The sequence below is a fragment of the Clytia hemisphaerica genome, unplaced genomic scaffold (genome assembly GCF_902728285.1).
Source record: "Clytia hemisphaerica strain Z4C2 unplaced genomic scaffold, Clytia hemisphaerica genome assembly, whole genome shotgun sequence".
NCBI classification, from domain to species: domain Eukaryota; kingdom Metazoa; phylum Cnidaria; class Hydrozoa; order Leptothecata; family Clytiidae; genus Clytia; species Clytia hemisphaerica.
The window spans coordinates 1,743,193-1,762,377 of record NW_027103994.1 but is presented as its reverse complement, the minus strand read 5'-3'; the positions used below and the strand labels follow the sequence as shown (position 1 = coordinate 1,762,377).

At 35.7% G+C, this 19,185-nt stretch overlaps 1 protein-coding gene across 1 annotated transcript in view; it reads left to right on the top strand.

Moving 5' to 3' along the window:
• Window positions 1-913: 913 nt before the first annotated feature.
• LOC136811277 (vacuolar protein sorting-associated protein 33B-like) overlaps window positions 914-19,185 on the top strand; it is a 37,733-nt gene continuing 19,461 nt past the window's right edge. Inside the window, exons 1-9 of the mRNA XM_067067891.1 lie at window positions 914-1,058; window positions 11,260-11,340; window positions 11,706-11,767; window positions 12,334-12,383; window positions 12,950-13,017; window positions 13,382-13,427; window positions 15,011-15,105; window positions 15,558-15,662; window positions 17,131-17,221. Coding sequence (XP_066923992.1) covers window positions 984-1,058; window positions 11,260-11,340; window positions 11,706-11,767; window positions 12,334-12,383; window positions 12,950-13,017; window positions 13,382-13,427; window positions 15,011-15,105; window positions 15,558-15,662; window positions 17,131-17,221 — 673 coding nt within the window. The 5' untranslated portion in view covers window positions 914-983. The remainder of the gene's footprint in view (window positions 1,059-11,259; window positions 11,341-11,705; window positions 11,768-12,333; window positions 12,384-12,949; window positions 13,018-13,381; window positions 13,428-15,010; window positions 15,106-15,557; window positions 15,663-17,130; window positions 17,222-19,185) is intronic.

The window sequence follows — 19,185 nt, the reverse complement described above, 5'->3', positions numbered from 1 at the left end:
AATTGAGTGTGATGTCTCGGGTAAGTTATGGCATGTCTCAAAAACTGAAAATTACCATAATTTTTAGATCGCACTAGTCGACAGAAAATGACCAAACAATTGACTGAATATGAAGGGTACTATGATGTAGTTTCTAACCTGATGTGTAACCTAATTGTTTTTTCGCTGATTTTCGCGAAAAACCGCAAAAACTGATTATTACGTAATAATCGATGACGTCATCAAAACTAAAAATTTAATAAAAACTACATCATAGTACCCTTCATGTTCAGTCATTTGTTTGGTCATTTTCTGCCGACTAGTGCGATCTAAAAATTATGGTAATTTTAAGACATGCCATAACTTACCCGAGGTTGAAATGTTTACGGTTTTTATCTAGTGAGTTTAGGAGTAATTTTTAATGGTTTTTTTAAGAAAAAGTCGAATTGACTTTGACGTCATCGTGCACCGCATTTTTGCGGCTCTTGTTTTAAGCAGCATAAACCATTGAGTTTCAAGCCCGAAGGGCTAGAGGTCAATCTCTTTGGTAGGATTTGAAGCCAACAAATCCTACCAAAGTTAACCAAAGTTGCGCGGCCTTGAGCGACCCGCCTGGTTTTTACACAAATGACAGACTGAAACTAAAATTTACCGCTTAATTTCGAAAAATATATCACTAGAAAACAAAGGAATTGCTAGATTCAATCCGTCATCAAAAATACGGCGCATATTTTAAGGCTTCAATTTTTCTTGCCTGAGAAAGGTTAGAGATTGACCTCTAGCCCCTGGGCTTGAAACTCAATGGCGTAAACATACTATACTTTTTGAAACAAATCGCACCTCATTTCATTAAAATTGCCGACTCAGCAAAACAAACCATCAAAATCGAAACAACTTTCGATTTCACTCAAGAACCGCGAAGCCACCTGAAGCCACACCAACAAAATCAAAAAAAAAGAAGCAGAAGTAAACAGAAGAATATATATAGTTTTTACGTTGTAATAATGTCTTCACAATTTCCTGATTTTGAAATTTTCAAAAGTTTGTATCAACAAAGACTTGCAAGTTTGCTACAAGGGGTTTGTATAATCAATTATTAGACCAGACCCGGACTGCCCGTTGCGTTGCGATGTTGGAAATGATGATGCAAAGTCCACGCCAAATTGTTATTTTGTTAAAACTGAAGTCTACGCCAAAAAAAGTTCTGTTTGCGAAACAGAGAAATTCGCAGAAGGGGGTTGTTTAGGGCGCTGCAAGCAAAGCCCCCGAAAGGGGCCGTCCACACACCGTGAAGTCGGGTACCGTAAGTTGGTCTAATGTCGACATCCCTCTTCTTCTAATTTCAACACCCTTATTTAGAGATGGAATGAGTATGAAGGTTGGAATCGCTGATGGAAACTATTTTTCTTTGCTTAGTGATAAATATTTGATTCAATCAAAAAAGGTGAATGCTTCTGTGAAAACTGCCGATTTTGCCCATGTTAAAGGAACCAAAAGACTACCACAAGGCATAAAGAATAATATGACACATGGCCATGAACTTCTAATAAATAATGACGACATGCCAAAAAAACTTGCTGAACCTGCCTCTTTTTTAGAGGTAGTTCGTCTGTTGACAGTTAGTCACACTAGGAAATCTAGCTTTCAGAAAAAACAACATCAGTCATCTACAGGATGTATTTGCACAACAAGGATGAGAGTTACCTGAATCAAGTTCGCAAGACAATTAATTAAAACTTGAAAGTCTGAAACAAAATAAAAAGTGCAGCAGCCAAAATCAACCAACCAAAATTTGCCATTTAATTCCCGAGACAGCGCTTCGATTTTTAAGGCTTGGTTTATACGCTAAAGTAAAAATAATTCCGCATATGTAAATGGGTCATTATTTGAGGTCCAGCAAAATTTCCGGGAAACAGCCTATCCGGTGGTGTGCGGATCTAGGTGGGTTCCGCCTCCCCCGTAGATCTTTTTCTTGGGAAGTTGATCTTCAAATTAGTTTTCAAGGTTGGCTTGGCTCAAATTTTTTCATCTATGGCTCAAATTTCAGGCAATTTCTCAAAGTTTTTGAAAATGTTAATTTCATTAAAAAGCGCCGGGTTATTTTTTCATGAATCCCTTTAGAAGTTTTGCGCCGCATTTTTTTGCTTGAGAGTCAAGTAAACGATATAGCGCTTTCACAACATTAATCTTTGATACGCATTTTGGCGGGACGCTAGTGTGACTAACTGGTTGAGGGAAGAAATTCTGGAGACCTTGAATCAGAAGATGGACTCAATGCAGAATCAAATACAACACATTCAATAGACGTACCAATCACCTCTACCAACCTCATTTCAAACACAATATCCAATTCAACCCATATCAATACCAAGACATCTACAAAATCTACCACATCAAAACCAATTCAATCCAATCCAGTGTCAATAAACAATTTTGCATTCTTTAATGTTCAAGGACTTTGCCCCCAAACTGTTCAGAGCAAAGTCCCTTTTATAAAAAATAATATATGCAATAAAAATTTACTGTTTCTTGGACTGTCTGAAACATGGCTTCATAAGGGCCATATGGAAGCAGAACTTAAGATTGAAAATTTTACCCTATTCCGATGTGATTCTTCAAGAAAGAAAAGAAACAGAGGGAGATACACAGGTGGAGTGTGCTTTTACGTAAGAGAAGACATTGGTGCAACATTTGAAGAACTCTATTCTTACTCCTCTAAAACTGTACAACTCCTTTGTATTTACTCGAAAGCTGAAAACATGGCTTTGTTGGTAGCTTACCGCCAACCAGACGATAAAAGCAATGGAAATCCATCGACATCCAATGATTTTATCACCCCACTCAACAGCCCTCGAAATTCAAGTAAAAGTAAGTCGGCACGTAAGTGCCGTCCAAATCCGGCCGAAGGCCGGCAAAATTTTGCCGACCTAAGCTTGTTTTTAGGTCGGCAATGCCGATCTGAGCTATATTTTAGGTCGGCAAAGTTGTTTAAAGGCTACGGCAATGTTTGTTTTTTTATTTGAGTGCGATATGGTTCTTATTAGAGACTTTCATTTTACAGTTACAGGATAAAAGAATAATAAAATCCCTCTAAGACAAATAAAGATTGTTTTTCTCTTTTAATACTTTTTGCTGTTAAGGTCGGCTTTGCTGACCTAAAAGATAACTTATGGTCGGCTGCCGAGAGAATCAATGAATATGGTCGGCAATGAACTGCCGACCATACGCACTCTTTGGTCGGCTTTTAGGTCGGCACTGCCGAATGCCGACCTGAAATTCGAGGGCTGACTCAATGGAGTAAAAACAGCAATATCAGAGCTAGGAGCCACCCCAAACATCATTTTTGGTGGTGATTTCAACCTACCTAAAGCTACCTGGCCAGATGGCTCACCTAAACCTGGTTGTCCTTTGGATGAAAGAATCATCCTAAACTCATTGAATCAATTCTGCAATGATTATTTCATCTCTCAATACGTGAAAACTCCCACACATTAAGATGGAAACATACTTGATCTTGTTTTCACAAACAATGAAAACATTATCCATAACTGCTCAACAGTTCCTGTCCTTCAAAGTACCTCACACCACAAAATTGTCCTGGTATCAACCTGTCTTAATGTTAACACTGTATCAGATGAAGATGAGCAGCCAGAACCTCGTACAGGTTTTAGCACCCTGAACTTCTTTGCTGATGAAATAGACTGGGAAAATATAAAAGAGACCATGCGTCATATCAGGTGGAAGGAAACACTTAGTGACGACCCAAACAAATTATTGGAAACCATAAATGCCCTGTGTTTCAAAATCTGTAAAGATAATGTACCAACCAGAACACCAATAGAAGGCAAAAGGAGATCAAAAGTTGAAAGGTATCGTAGATCCTTAACCAAAAGACGGAGAAAAATCACAAAAAAACTTATACTCACAAATTCTCAAACCCGAAAGAAAAAAATCAAAGAGGAGCTGCTGCAAATCGAAAAAAAATTGCAAAAATCCTTCCAAGATTCAAAAAAGTTTGCGGAAAATAAAGCTATTGAATCAATCAAAAAGAATTCTAAATATTTCTTTGCATACGCCAAGAAGAAATCAAAAGTGAGAACTAAAATTGGACCACTAATAGACAAAAACGGGAACCTTACAATGAAGAATAAAGAAATGGCTGACATCCTTTCAAATCAATATGCTAAAGTCTTCAGTGAACCCATGTCACCTGACGATCAAGCTTTCAACACACAAACCACTGAAATATCAGAAATGGTAGTCACTGAAAATGACATAATGAAAGCCATTGACGAATTATCACCATCCTCAGCTGCTGGTCCAGATGGTTTCCCAGCAATAGTCCTGAAACAATGTAAAGAAGAATTAGCCATCCCATTGTGCCATCTATGGAAAAACAGTCTGGAAAAAGGAATTGTTCCAAACAAATTGAAAATATCAACTATAACCCCAATCTACAAAGGAGGAAACAAATCACTGGCTGCAAACTACCGACCAGTCGCCTTAACATCACACGTTATAAAGATCTTTGAGAAAGTCATCAGAAAACACATTGTCAAACACATGGACGAAAATAACTTTTTCAACCCAAATCAGCATGGCTTTAGAAGTGGAAGATCTTGTCTGAGTCAGCTCCTTGAACAACATGATCTTATATTAAACTTACTTGACAAAGAGACCAATGTAGATGTTGTTTACTTAGACTTTTCTAAAGCTTTTGATAAAGTGGATCATTCAATTGTTCTGTCGAAATTCAAAAGGCTAGGAATAACTGGTAAAATCTATAATTGGATAGAGTCCTTTTTGAGAGACAGGCAACAAACTGTAGTGGTTAATGGTGTGAAATCAAACATCCAAGAAGTTATCTCAGGTGTACCACAAGGAAGTGTATTTGGACCCCTGATTTTCCTGATACTCATTGGAGACATAGATGAGAATGTTATCCAATCTATCGTCAAGTCCTTTGCAGATGACACTCGCACAACCAAGTCAATAAAGAATGCTGAAGATGTAAAAATATTGCAACAAGACCTTCAGATATTATATCAATGGACAATCGCAAACAATATGAAATTGAATGATGCAAAATTTGAATTGCTACGTTATGGCTCAAATACAGAAATCAAAAATGAATCTCACTATACCTCACCATCAGGAGATAAAATTGAAGGAAAGGAATATGTTAAAGACCTGGGAGTTCTTATGTCCAATGATTGTCTATTTAAACATCAAATTGAATCAATAATTGAAAAAGCCAAAAACATCATTTCTTGGATATTACGTACCTTCACTTCCCGCTCTACACATACCATGATCACTCTCTATAAATCACTTGTGATCCCTATACTGGAATATTGCTCAGCGTTATGGAGCCCCAGTACTATTAGTCTTATTCAAAGACTTGAAGAGATCCAGAAATCATTCTTGAAACAAATAAAAGGAACACACCAAAATTATTGGGAAAGTCTAAAGAAGCTTAGAATATACTCACTTCAAAGAAGGAGAGAACGCTACAGGATCATATACACCTGGAAAATATTGGAAAATCTTGTGCCAAATATCAATGATTGCTTCAAATCTAAAGACCATCCAAGATTAGGAGGAATGTGTTTTAGCAAATACGCCGGTCCAAACAATTCAAAATTACGCGACAGTACCCTGACTATACAAGGAGCAAAACTTTTCAATGCAATGCCAAAGAGCATTAGAAACTTGAAAAATTTAACTGTTGATAAATTCAAAAATGCACTTGACAAACACTTGCAAAAAATTCCCGATGAACCCCAAATCCGTGGTTATACAGGGTGCAGGAGAGTTGACTCAAACTCAATTTTAGACATGAAATCTCTCTGCTGATCCATTTCTTCCTTCAAGAATTATGGATTGAATGAAGATTGTGGTGTGGATCAAAAGATTCTTGCCAGAGCGGTACGCTCAAACACATCCAAAAGTATCCAAAAGTAAGTATAAAAGAGAAAAAAATCGTTTGTCTATCAGTATAGACCTAACTCTTCATACAAAAATTACAGGAAACGTATATTTGGACTTTGTACCCTATGCTGCACTCAAGCACTTGGGCCAAAATCCCGCAAAGGCGGGACAAAAATCAGTTTTTTGAAGTTTGCAAAAAATCGCCACATAGAAGATCTTTCAAATTCAGTATGTGAATAGAGCAGTAAAAAATACAACTTTTCTATTTTTCCTTTTTTTTGCAAAAGTTCTAGGAATGAAAATAAAGGGATAATGATAATTGAATACTATCCATTGATGATCCGCGGCACAATCGTAAAGCTAGAATCGCTTCGCGCACTCTTCGCTTGAGAAAATGATTGACAGATTGAAGTTTTTCAGAGCTCGGGCGCCCTGCGAGAGTTCTCGGTTCAATCCTCGGACCGCGCTAAAATGGTAGACTGAGCTGTGATAGATCATTTCGATGGAAGTTGTTGGAATGTTTACAAGGCTCTTGACAGAATATTGTTTGTTTTATTGTCAATGATGACAGTACCGTTATAAATTTTGTTAGATCTGACAAATTGATGTTTGTAAGTGCACTTTATAGTTTTGATTCCCATTGAAGAATCATATTCTGGTTTTCATGTTATTAGATGCTGTTTTAGAGCTTTAGAGCTACACTGTCTATAAGTGATCCCAACCTTGCTATTATTCCCATCTCTAAAAAGGGTGTCGAAATTAGAAGAGGGGTCGACATTAGACCAACTTACTGTAATTTGCATCACATCAGTGAAGGGAAACTTGCATAGCCATCAAATGACTGACCAATCTTTATGAACTTTAAAAAAGACTTTATGAACAAAGATGATGTCGATTCTATATGAAAGGAAAATGTAAGCATGGTATTCACGGTAAAGACTGCCAGGTACACCCATCCTAAAGCCTTCCAAAACTCATGAAATACGGAAACAAAGGTCCAAGAGGATGTAATGCCGGAACTAACTGTGCACAATTTCACCCCAGAATGTGCTCTTCCTGAATTAAAAGTGGTACATGCTTCAATACCCACTGCACTATTGCACACGTCAAAGGGACCAGATCCATGTCAAAGAAATCAGATCTTCCAACAAAGAACCACAGAGAAACTAAAGATTCATTGGATTTTCTCAAAATACTGGACAACTTTCGCCTGCAAATGATCTCATTCATCAACGGAAGTCTCAAACCACCACCACAAACTCACCCTACTCAAGAAGTGTCCAAGCTGGTAAATCAACAACGATACCAAACCCAAGCCACAATTCCACCACCACTTCACTTGGGGAATCTGAACTTCAACCAATCAAACCAACTATCCAATCCAAACTTCAAGATGATGCAACATTGAGAAACTTCATGTTTTTAAACATCCAAGGTCTTTGCCCTCAGACCAAACAGTCCTCAGTACCATATCTGAGGGAAATTTTGAAGTCAGAGAATCACATTTTTCTAGGACTGACAGAAACATGGCTATCCAAAGGTCATAACGAGGCAGAGCTAGAAATTGACGGATATAAGCTATTTCGAAAAGACAGAAATAGAAAGAAATCTAGATATGGCAGATACAGCGGCGGAGTGGCTTTCTATTTACAGGATGATATTGCTCCTCTTTTCGAACCATTATTGGAATTCTCCAATGGGGTAAGCGAAGCTCTCCTTCTATACTCTAAGCAACTTAATGTTATTCTTGGAATACTTTACAGACAACCGACCAACAAAATTCACAAATCAGATGGTCCTGAGTTCATTTAAATGCTCGCTTCAATAACTTCAAAGATTGATACCATTAGCAACTGCACCCCAGACATTTATATTTGTGGTAGACAGGAACCCGTCTGCGTATTTTTTTTAAATCTGATGAATACTTGACAGGTCAGAGCTGTGAGTCCGATTTTGGACTCAAAAAAATTACAGTGGGAAATTCGAATTTAGTGCTGTCCTCACTTACTAAAATAAAAACCAAATTTCAGAAGTTGCGCTTTTTTTAAGAAAGTGTGACCAGTGAAACAATAACAGGATTTGATTGGCTGTGTTTTCAACCGTTACTAGGATATGGGAAATTCAAACTGTCAGCCCATACCATGCTATATATTTCGCCATCAGTATATAGAATAAGAAATCATAGCATGGATCTCCAGGCTATATTTGTGGAGAATTCAATATTCCACACACATTGATCAACGATACATACACACAAACAAAAAGCTGTGACAATCAGCTTATATATATTTTAACAGATTTTATGATGCACCTAAACTTAAATCAGACAATTCATAAACCAACACATAAAGACGGAAATATTTTAGACTTTTTACTAACAAACAATCCAGATATGGTTTTCATCTACCAAGTCACTCCTACCATTCATTCAGATCACCATAATGGTCCAAGTTGCAACCCATATGACTTTCGACAAAACTTGTAAAAATTTTACCAAGAAAACCTCACACAACAAATTTGACAATTTTAATTTCCACAGTCACAAAATTAATTGGGAAAATATTAAAAAAGATTTACTAAATATTGACTGGCATGCTATTTTAAACCCCATTTCAGACCAAGACGAACAATATGATACTTTTCTTGATAAATGCATAAACGTTATCACTGAAAATCAAGTCCCTTCAAGAATGTCAAAGAAATCAACAAAAACCATTATACCCAGAGATAGAAGAGTGCTGATGCGAAAACGCCTAAAGCTTAAGAAAAGGAAACCAACTCAAAAGATTCACCAAAAACTTATTGATATTGAACTTAAACTTCAAGAATCATACTCCAATGAAAGAAAGAACCAAGAAACAAATGCTACTTCGAAAATAAAATCTAATCCAAAATATTTTCATTCCTACGCAAAACGCTTTTCAAAACACAAACCGAAGGTTGGACCATTGAAGGATCCAAAAACCAATCAACTGACAAATGACAGTCAAAAAATGGCAAACATTCTACAAGATCAATATACCTCTGTTTTTATGGAACCACTACCCAACTATAATTTGCCAGAAATCACCGAAAATCAACCAAATCTAAGTGATATCAACTTCTCAGAACAAAATGTTATAGAGGAGATTGACACTTTATCCTCCAATGCAGCAGCAGGACCAGACGGCTTCCCTGCAATTTTCTTAAAACAAGTCAAGTCACAGATTGCAGCCCCTCTCTCTCTAATCTGGAGAAATATACTTGACAAAGGCTACACACCTCAACTTTTGAAAACCAGTTTCATCACACCCATCTTAAAAAAGGCAACCAAGGCTTACTTTAAAACTATTGACCTGTAGCATTAACTTCGCATGTAACTAAGATCTTCGAGAAGATTGTCAGAAAACAGCTACAAAATCATCTACAAGAAAACGACCTCTTTAACGATAATCAACATGGATTCAGGTCTGGAAGATCATGTCTTAGCCAACTTCTTTCGCACACAGAACGACTCGTCCATCACATTGAAAAAGGACGTAATGTTGACGTTATTTACCTTGACTTCAGCAAGGCATTTGACCGTGTAGATCATACAATCTTACTCCATAAAATCAAGAGAAATGGTATAACTGGCAAATTACTGCAATGGATCAGATCCTTCCTTACCGGTAGGACCCAACAAGTATCTGTTGACTACATCCTCTCCAAAAAAGCAGAAGTCATTTCTGGCGTCCCCCAAGGATCAGTTCTTGGTCCACTTCTCTTCCCGATAATGATCCAAGATATTGACACTAACATCCTACATTCATTTCTATCTTCATTTGCCGACGATACACGTTTAATGAAGGAGATCTCTAATAACACTGATGTTCAATTTCTACAAAACGACCTTGATGTGGTGTATCAATGGACATCATTAAACAACATGCAGCTCGATGGCTTGAAGTTTGAACATCTTAAATACGGAAGAACTAAAAGAACTAAAAGAACACTCAAGTTACCTCTCAGACAATGGCTCTCCTATCGAAACCAAGATGGACGTGAAGGATTTAGGAGTCACTCTGGATGTTAACATGACATACAGCAAACACATCACAAACCAGATCGAGAAAGTCAAAAGTATTATTGCTTGGCCATCTATCGAACGTTCAAAACAAGAGATTGTCAAGTAATGCTAACTCTTTGGAAGTCACTGGTACTATCACACATTGACTATTGCTCCCAGCTGTGGTCACCTTCAAAAAGATATCTGATCCAACAACTGGAATCACTTCAAAAATCTTACCTGAATGGAATCCCTACACTTCAACATCTCAACTATTGGGAGAAGCTCAAAGAACTTAAACTATACAGCCTGGAGCGGCGCAGAGAAAGATACAGGATTATCTACACCTGGAGCATCCTAGAACAGCTTGTACCAAATTTTAACTATGCTGAAAACAAAGGTGGCATCTTCAGTTACAATAACCAGAGACTGGGTAGAAAATGTTATCTAAAAGAGGTGAACATAATAAGGCAAAAAAACATATGGAGAGACTCCCTGTCAGAAGAAGGTCCCAGACTATTTAATGCCCTCCCACAATCCATCCGTAACCTCAAAAACTGCTCCAAAACTAATTTTAAACATCAATTGGACCATTTTCTCAATTCACTACCGGACGAGCCACTGCTGCCGAATTACTTTCCTCTTAGGAGAGCTGATTCAAATAGCATCAAAGTCATGGTCCATCATCGGATTTCTCAAATTGGATGATTGTTGAGACGAACAAAGAAGCCTTCAAAAAATATCAAAAAAGTAAGTATCAATCAAAGTAGCAAAATTTCAAAACAAATGAACTATTGACTATGCGGCTCCGCTTGCAGTTCTACTCTACCATTTTTGTTTTTATTTAACTTTGTATTTTAATGACGAGACAGGTCATTCATTTGAGGGCTATGCATGTTTGCCTCCACTGATGCAAGTTATCCGATCTCACGGTAGTACGTACGCACTAAAATCTCAAAAATCGGATACCCCCTCCCCCCTGTATGCTTAAGCGTACGCAAATGGCTATACCCCCTGGTAAGTATGTACTTTTCATCCACACCCCCCTCCCCCGGCTCGGTTGAAGAAAATTTCAAATTCAAATTGTTTGGTTTGAACCTTTATTTCATACATGATTATTAAGAAACTTTTTTTTTCCTTGATGCGTATAAGAGGCGTAAAAATCGACAAAAAAAAAAGCAAAAAAGGACTATATGAAAAAATTTTCTCTGCATTTTCTCTCTTTCTTATACAAAAACACATCACTCTTTCTAATTTTAACATCTCTCTGGTTAGATTTTTACCAATAATTGAATGTATTATATAAATTTTATTTCTATTAGCTTGATGGAGCAAAAGATTTGTTTTTGGATGAAGAACTCATGAAACCGCTCGACCAAATTACTGGTGTCAAATTTTTAAAGGTAATTTTCATATGATTTTACATATTTGCATATATTATGGCTTTTAATCTCCAGGTTAACTGCAAGGATTTCACTCAAGCCATTAAGGATATTATTTTATGATGGTCTCAGAACTTAGAGCTATAAAATGTTGTGCTCTTCATTGTTATGTCTGTAGTATCAAAAGAATTTTGAATTTTGTTAAATGGGTTGATTTGAAAGAAATTTCTCCTTAATCAGAGTTTATCATTCAATTTAGAGTGAGGGAATTTTGTAAACATTGATTTTTTAAACTGGAAGTTATCCGGTTTAAGAGGTTGTGGTGGATTTTAGGAGCTTTTACGATATTATTTTTCAAGTATTATCAGTCTGTCGTTTTTTATTAGACACATGGAGTTCAAAAGATCTACACTATGCAAACTGGAGGATTCGAAGCTGGGGCTGAAAAGTATTTCATTTTGTTTCTTTATTTTATCCTTTGAGACTGCACTTATTGCTATTTTCCCCCAGAACTCTATCCTTGAGGCTTCAGTTTATGTTTTAGACTGTGTCTTTGCTTTTTGGTACAAAATAGAAACTTGCCAGAACTCTCAAAGATGCTCTTTTTTGAGAAGCTAGCCAGACTTACGCCCTTACATGAATTCTCTAGGCTTTGTTCCTTTGCCAACTTCATTTAATCAAAGATAATTTTAAGTCTTTTAGAATTTTCGGGTGTTTAAGGCTAAGTGTATGATTTTCAAGTTGAAACCTTTCTTAAGACTGCCTTCGATGCTGTCATTCATTTGGTAACCTTAGATGAATACATTCGATTAAAAGATTATGTGTTAATGTTTTGTAAGCTGGCAGGCAGTAGAAACTATAAGGCAGCCGGTTCTAGCAAGACAAGTCACTCAATTCATGATCGAGTATTCTATGTAAAGAGAAACCAGTCATACTTGGGGCAAATGACAAGGGTTTGTTCTCTCAACTTTTATTTTTTCTAAAGTAAATTTTTTTCTTTATCTTTTTAAACAGGAGAGTCTTCATTCTCAAACCATTTGTGAACCGAATGAAACTTCTTGCAGGTATGAACTACAGTCAGGTACTTTTCTTGGATAGCCTTATTTTGAAACTATAGAGACTTGTTTTCTTTATGATGGGCTGTTCCATATAATTTCCATACATGGGGATACACAAACCTTTTCAATTCAAACTTTAAAGTGAGGGTGGATAAATTAAAGTCGGTATTTTAGAAATTTTAGAATAACTATCTACCTCCTGGAAAAATGAAAAAATACTCCTTTAGACCCCCTGGAAATTCTTCTTACCCCCCCCCCCTGGAAATGGTTGTCCACCCCCCTGTATGGATATAAAATGGAATGGCCCAATTATATTAGTATCATCATTGAACTTAATATTGACTTACAAGCTGACATTATAGAGGATAATGATTTAGAATGAGAGATTGAAAAAAAGTTACGTCAACCTTTGATGAGAACCAAGAATCCTTTTTTATTTTCGGGTTGTAATTTTTGCAAAATATTTTAAAAATAAATTATTATTAGTCCCGATGTTGTTTTATGACATTGTATTTTAATTTCAGAAAAACACAGTTTTTCATTACAGTACTCATTTATATTTTAAACAATAGAATACATAAATTTGGATAAAATGAAAGGAATCAAACGCAAATGTCAAGTTATTTTCACTCCAACAAAGGTAAACAATTAGTGTTCTTTTTTTTTATTAAACACCCGTGGAACTTTTTTCCTCAGCAGGGATAAAAATTTGTATTGAAATCCAGTGATGATGGTTTTGGAGTGCAATTTTTGAACATTCAATTTCGAACGGGAACAAAATCAAAGTCAATTTCCCAGTGGGGCTGAAGTTCCAGGGTATTTTCCCACTGGGGACAAAACTTTTGCCAAATTCCAGCAGGTCTGTGACACAGGGGTGATTTTAAGATGGGAAAAATTGGCAAAAAGTCAGAATTTTATAATTTGTTTGTACAGCATCAAAAAGGTACACATTTGTTGATGAGACACACAGCAAATAGATTTTACATTAATTTTCGTTTTTGCAGCTATCAACTTGTGATATCATTTTGGAGCAAGAAGGAATTTATGGAGGTAAAGAATACTTGTTTCTAGTTTGTTTTATATCTCTAATCATTATGTTATTTTTTCAATGGGGAACTGATTTAGGGATTTGCAATTTTAATTCTGAAACCGTATACATAATAAGTTATGACAATGAATTTGAATTGGTTGTTTTTTATGTTGGTTTTTGGACCTACCCCGGTGGGGTGGAGGTCCTATAAATTAACCTGTGTTCGTCCGTTCGTCCGTTCGTCCGTCCGTTCGTCTGTTACCAACTTTTCTCAGGATTGAATCATAGGAATCTTTTGATTTTTGGTACAAAGCTCCAAAATGGTAGTGGCCAAAATGTGACGGAGCCCGATTTTCGAAAAAAAAATTTTGGGGGCAAATTTCAGCCGAAAAACGGCTAAAAAACGGTTTTTTTGGACTTTGAAAAATTGGATCATAAATATTTTCTGATTTTTTGAATGAAAGTAGGGTACCATCATAGGTAAAAGATGGCTCAAGCAGATTTTTGCAAAAAAATTTTGTTTGCTCAAAAAACGCATGTTTATCTATAAGATCACTATTAATAAGCATACATCAATGTTCTTAGTCAAATTACTCAATTTTTTTATGAGATAGATGTTTTTTTGCCCATGGGGCTTACTTTTGAAGAATATGTGTGTTTAGACATGAAATTTTGGTTGCTTGGCGTGTTTTTATAGAAAAACTGGCCAAGTTCGATATTTTTTCATAAGCACATTATCAATTACTTAGGTATTAGCTTTTCTTGAGATTGGCTCTTTCATTCTTTATGATTTTTTGCACAAACATGCATAACTATAAACCCTCGAATGTGACGGAGCCCGATTTTCGAAAAAATTTGTTTTTGAGCAAATTTGGGCCAAAAAACGGCTAAAAAACGGGATTTTTGGACTTTGAAATATTGGATCATTGTTTTTTTCTGATTTTTTTGCAGGAAAGTAGGTAAAAGATGGCTCAAGCAGATATTTGTAAAAAACAAATTTTTCAGCTCAAAAAACGCGTCTTTATATATAAGAATCACTATTAATAAGCATACATCAATGTTCTCAGCCAAATTACTCAATTTTTTGATGAGATAGTTTATGAGATAGATGTTTTTTTGCTCACGAAGTCTTGAATATGAAAGAATATTTCAACAGCATGAACTTTTGATTTCTAAACGTTTTTTTATAAGAAACAAACGACTAATTATAATTTGTGCTCTGAATGATTGTTTAATGCTCACGCTCACGTAGATATCAATTATATACTTATGTGTTAAATGCATAACCAGGTAGGTCCATAAAAGTATCACTTGTTCTGTTTGAAAGTGCATACATCTTGTTTTTAATTGTGAGCATTGCACTTTATAAGCATGTCTAGGTTCAGATATGGGGAAAAGTTCAGGATAATTTATTAAGTATTACCTCGAGACTACGAACATGTATTCTCCTGATTTTGGCTTTTTTGGCTGGTATTTTCATAATTTCCCTAAACTCGGCTTGGGATATAAGCATCCTATAATATATAAGGATGGATATTATAAGCCTTTTCAGCCTTGTCAAACCCTCGACAAAATATAAAACGCTATCTTTCTCACTTTTTAGATCTAACTGTAGAAGAATTCAATTTGGATTTGATAAGACTTGATACAGATGTGGTAACAATGGAAATGCCGCTCTATTTCAAACAGTTTTTCCTGGTAAGATTAAACCTTTTCTGGGTCTTATGCAGTATGCACTCTTGAAATGCACTTATAATAGATAACTTTTCCAAGGTTTGTAGAGTGTTTCAGCTAATATGTTTCAAAATTTTATATATAATCGTTTTAACGAACACTTTTTTGTTTACCGACAAGACTCAGACTTCAAGACTCCGACTGATGGCTTACAACATCAAGATTTGCTGGGTTTTTTAGAATGATAATTTCAGTTTCAAAAATATACCTACCATATTCACATAATATGCAATAAAAGTGTTTTTTCGTTGTAGTCCTTATTGAAGTATTAAAAATGAATATTGGTAGAATTCAACCCTTTTCCCAGGGATAAGAGATAGAATTGTTTCAAATAATTAATTAGGTGGAAAATGATTGAAAATTATCGGAAAGCTTTACAATAGGGCAGTCTTGTATTCATTATTTTTTATCTCTAGGACAACGATACAACATGGTATCATTCAATAGCCAGAGCTTTATCATCCATACAAGGAACATTTGGAACGATTCCCAAAGCACACCTGATAGGCTTGAACTCGATGGTAATTCTCTTTTTTAAATGTACAGTATTTAGAATCAGTTTGTACGAGTCAGCCTTTTCTAAGAACTTCCAAAAATTTTGAAGCCATCGGATGTTCTCACTTTTTGAGTTTTAAGCCTAAAAATTGTTGTTAACATATGTTCTTATTTTCATCATTTAGAAAGTATTTTTGTCTATTTCCTAAGATATCGGATGTCTTAGAGTCTACAAAGCCATTAAAAGTTCTTAGCTTGTTCTTAATATTTTGGCCATCGAAACCTTATGTTCTTATGTTCTTATATAGTTTGGTCTTATAAAAAAGTGTACTTCTCTGTTTTTTACTTCATGTAGTTTTCAGTACATGAAAAATGATAAATTCAGATTGGCCGAAAATTACGCATATTAATTTTTTATCCAATCAAAAGGCTCTAAAGATTTAATATTTACTCCTGCAAATTACACGTATCTAAACACCGAACTAATTCGAAGGCCACGTGTATTGAATTTTGAGCTATCAAATCGGAACTGCATTGTTGTATCGTTTTGTCATCAAAAGTTTTTTTAATCCCTGAATGATTTTCACCAACAGCTATAAGAAAAGTGATAATTATTTTTTGTCACATTGCACTTCTTTTCAATCATCTGACATTAAAGTATGCAGGTTAACGATATTTGAATTGAGTTATGAATCTTTATGAAAAAAAATGATGAGCCTGCAAAAATGCGCAGTTTTAAAGCGAATCATAGAAGCCAAAAAGCGCGCGTTAGATCAGTTGATTTTTCTATCATTGACAATAGAATTTCTCAATGTTACAGAGAAGACCATCAATTTAGAACGCGTCAATGATAAAATATTGAATCAGAATTGAAAAGAATTAGATTTCTAGATTTTTGATGATGAATCAAGTAAATCTTTTCCATTTTTGCTCTTGCAAGATCAGCAAACAGCTTCCTATTATATGTATAGATTGATTCACTGATCTGTAACTACTTGCCTGGATCTGGCAATCTACCTGTATGTAGGACCATAGATTTATAAAGCCCGAAGGGCTAAATGTCGTGCTTCGGCTGGAAAGTGTGCAGTGGTTGTTAGGTAAGAAATCCTACCTAGGTCACGTGACATTACAATAGAATTTCAGCGCTTGACCAATCAGAAGCTTTGCGGGTTTTCGAAAACAATTGCAACAATAATTTTTCCAAAATTCAATTCTAATTTGCCTGTGATGGCTTAAAGCACGACGTCTACCCTTCAGGCTTTATAAGTCTATGGAGCTGAATAAACCGCCATCTTGTTTTCAATTCTGCTCGTCAACATTGCGATTCGAATGCTTTGATATTCGAACGTTCGAAAATCTAAGGTAAAATAGAAAAAAAACATGGTGGACTTAGTCGACTTTAAATCTGTGAGCAGTTAGCCTATCTAGAGTGTAAAAAAAATATGATATGTGATTGGCTTTCAATGCAACATTTTTTGGTCTTTTTTTTCTCAGAGGATACATGACTTGTGGAAGATGAAGGAGGATCGAGATTACAATCCACCCGGTGGTCCTGAAATTGGATCCATGATAATGTTGGATAGAAGTACGTACGTTTTTATCTTTTTATCGGTTTCGTTTACTCCATTATATATTCTAGGTTGAGAATACATTAGAGTTTCTGTATCACAAAAATGACATTTCAGCTCCAGGCCCTGTCAGGATATTCTCTAGACAAAAAAAAAGCTCCCTATCTGAAACTTTCTTCCTTTGCTATTTAGGTGAAAGATAATACGATAGCGAAAGGTTATATAATTGTAACGTTTCACAGACTTAATGACAGCCATATATCGGGGCTAGGGGAATCTTTTGAAATTAAATGTGCAAGTTGGCTTTTTGACACGACCACTTCGCTGATCCTACAAAGTCTGCAAATAAAGTCTGCTTTATTCTGATCCTGTGTTTATTAAAAGACTAATAAACCAGCTGCGCTGGAAGCTCCGGCTTAAGAGATTAAAAGATGTGAAAGATGAGCTTGTTGAGTTAGTTGTGTTAGAACGTTGCCAACAAACTGCTAATCAATCAGAACAGATCAGAAAGCAAAGTAATAATTCTATTGCAGAGCGAGTATGAGAAATAATCTTAACGAATAAATAAACCAGCTGGAAGTTAAGCTCTTCTAAGTGATTACACGTGCACTTTCTTGCCTAAAGAACCAACCCCACCCCTCGACTAAAAAGTTCAAAAATTGGAGCTAAAGGAGATAAACATTTAGAAGTCAATATTTCCAAGTTCTTGATTTGATTGTCCAGATAAAATTTCGGGGAGAAAAATAGCCTAAATTAGAGGCCACGGGCTTTTAGCTAAGCATTATTTTTTCTGGTGGGATAATACTTGGGGGAGAGTAGGATAAACCAAAAAAAATGGTACAATATAGTGTATGTAATAAATAGTGGTATATTTGGAAAAAACCTGTTTCGGGTTTGAAAAAATCTTCAAAAGGAACGGTCGCCCCAGCCAATGAAATTACGACAAAGTCCAAAAAATATCATTTTCAGTTATAACACTGTGAAAATTTCTCCGATCTTGTTCAAATTTACACAGGAATTGTGTTTTAGTATCCTTTACTGAATTCTCATAGTGATATGTTTGTAAAAAATCTGTGTCGGGTTTGAAAAATCAAAGGAACAGCGCCAGCCGCGATGAAATTACGACAAAGTCCAAAAACGATCATTTTCAGCCATAACACTGTGGAAATTACTCCAATCTTGTTCAAATTTACACAGGAATTGTGTTTTAGTATCCTTTATTGAATTCTCATAGTGATATGTTTGTAAAATATCTGTGTCGGGTTTGAAAAATCAAAAGGAACGGTCGCCAGCCGTGATGAAATTACGACAAAGTCCAAAAACGATCATTTTAAGCCATAATACTGTGAACATTTCTCCAATCTTGTTCAAATTTACACAGGAATTGTGTTTTAGTATCCTTTATTGAATTCTCATAGTGATATGTTTGTAAAATATCTGTGTCGGGTTTGAAAATCAAAAGGAACGGTCGCCAGCCGTGATGAAATTACGACAAAGTCCAAAAACGATCATTTTAAGCCATAATACTGTGAACATTTCTCCGATCTTGTTCAAATTTACACAGGAATTGTGTTTTAGTATCCTTTATTGAATTCTCATAGTGATATGTTTGTAGAATATCTATGTCGGGTTTGAAAAATTAAAAGGAACGGCCGCCCAGTCAAAACATGATGAATACAAAACAGGATCATTTTCAGCCATACACATAACACCACAAAAACTGCTCAGAACGTTTTCAAATTTGCACTGTAATGTTGTAATTTTAGTATTCTCTTTCGAATTCCAATGGATGTGTGTTTGAAAGTTTCATTCCATTGTCAAGTTACAGAGTTTTATGGTTTTGCGCATCCATAAAACTAACTAGAGAAGTTAGCCATATGCAAGATTTAAGCACTCGAGCAGCTGACGATTCATGGCCAAAATTTCTCGAAAGTCTTTCCACATTGTTAGACCAGTATGCATCAAACTTCTCATAAATCAT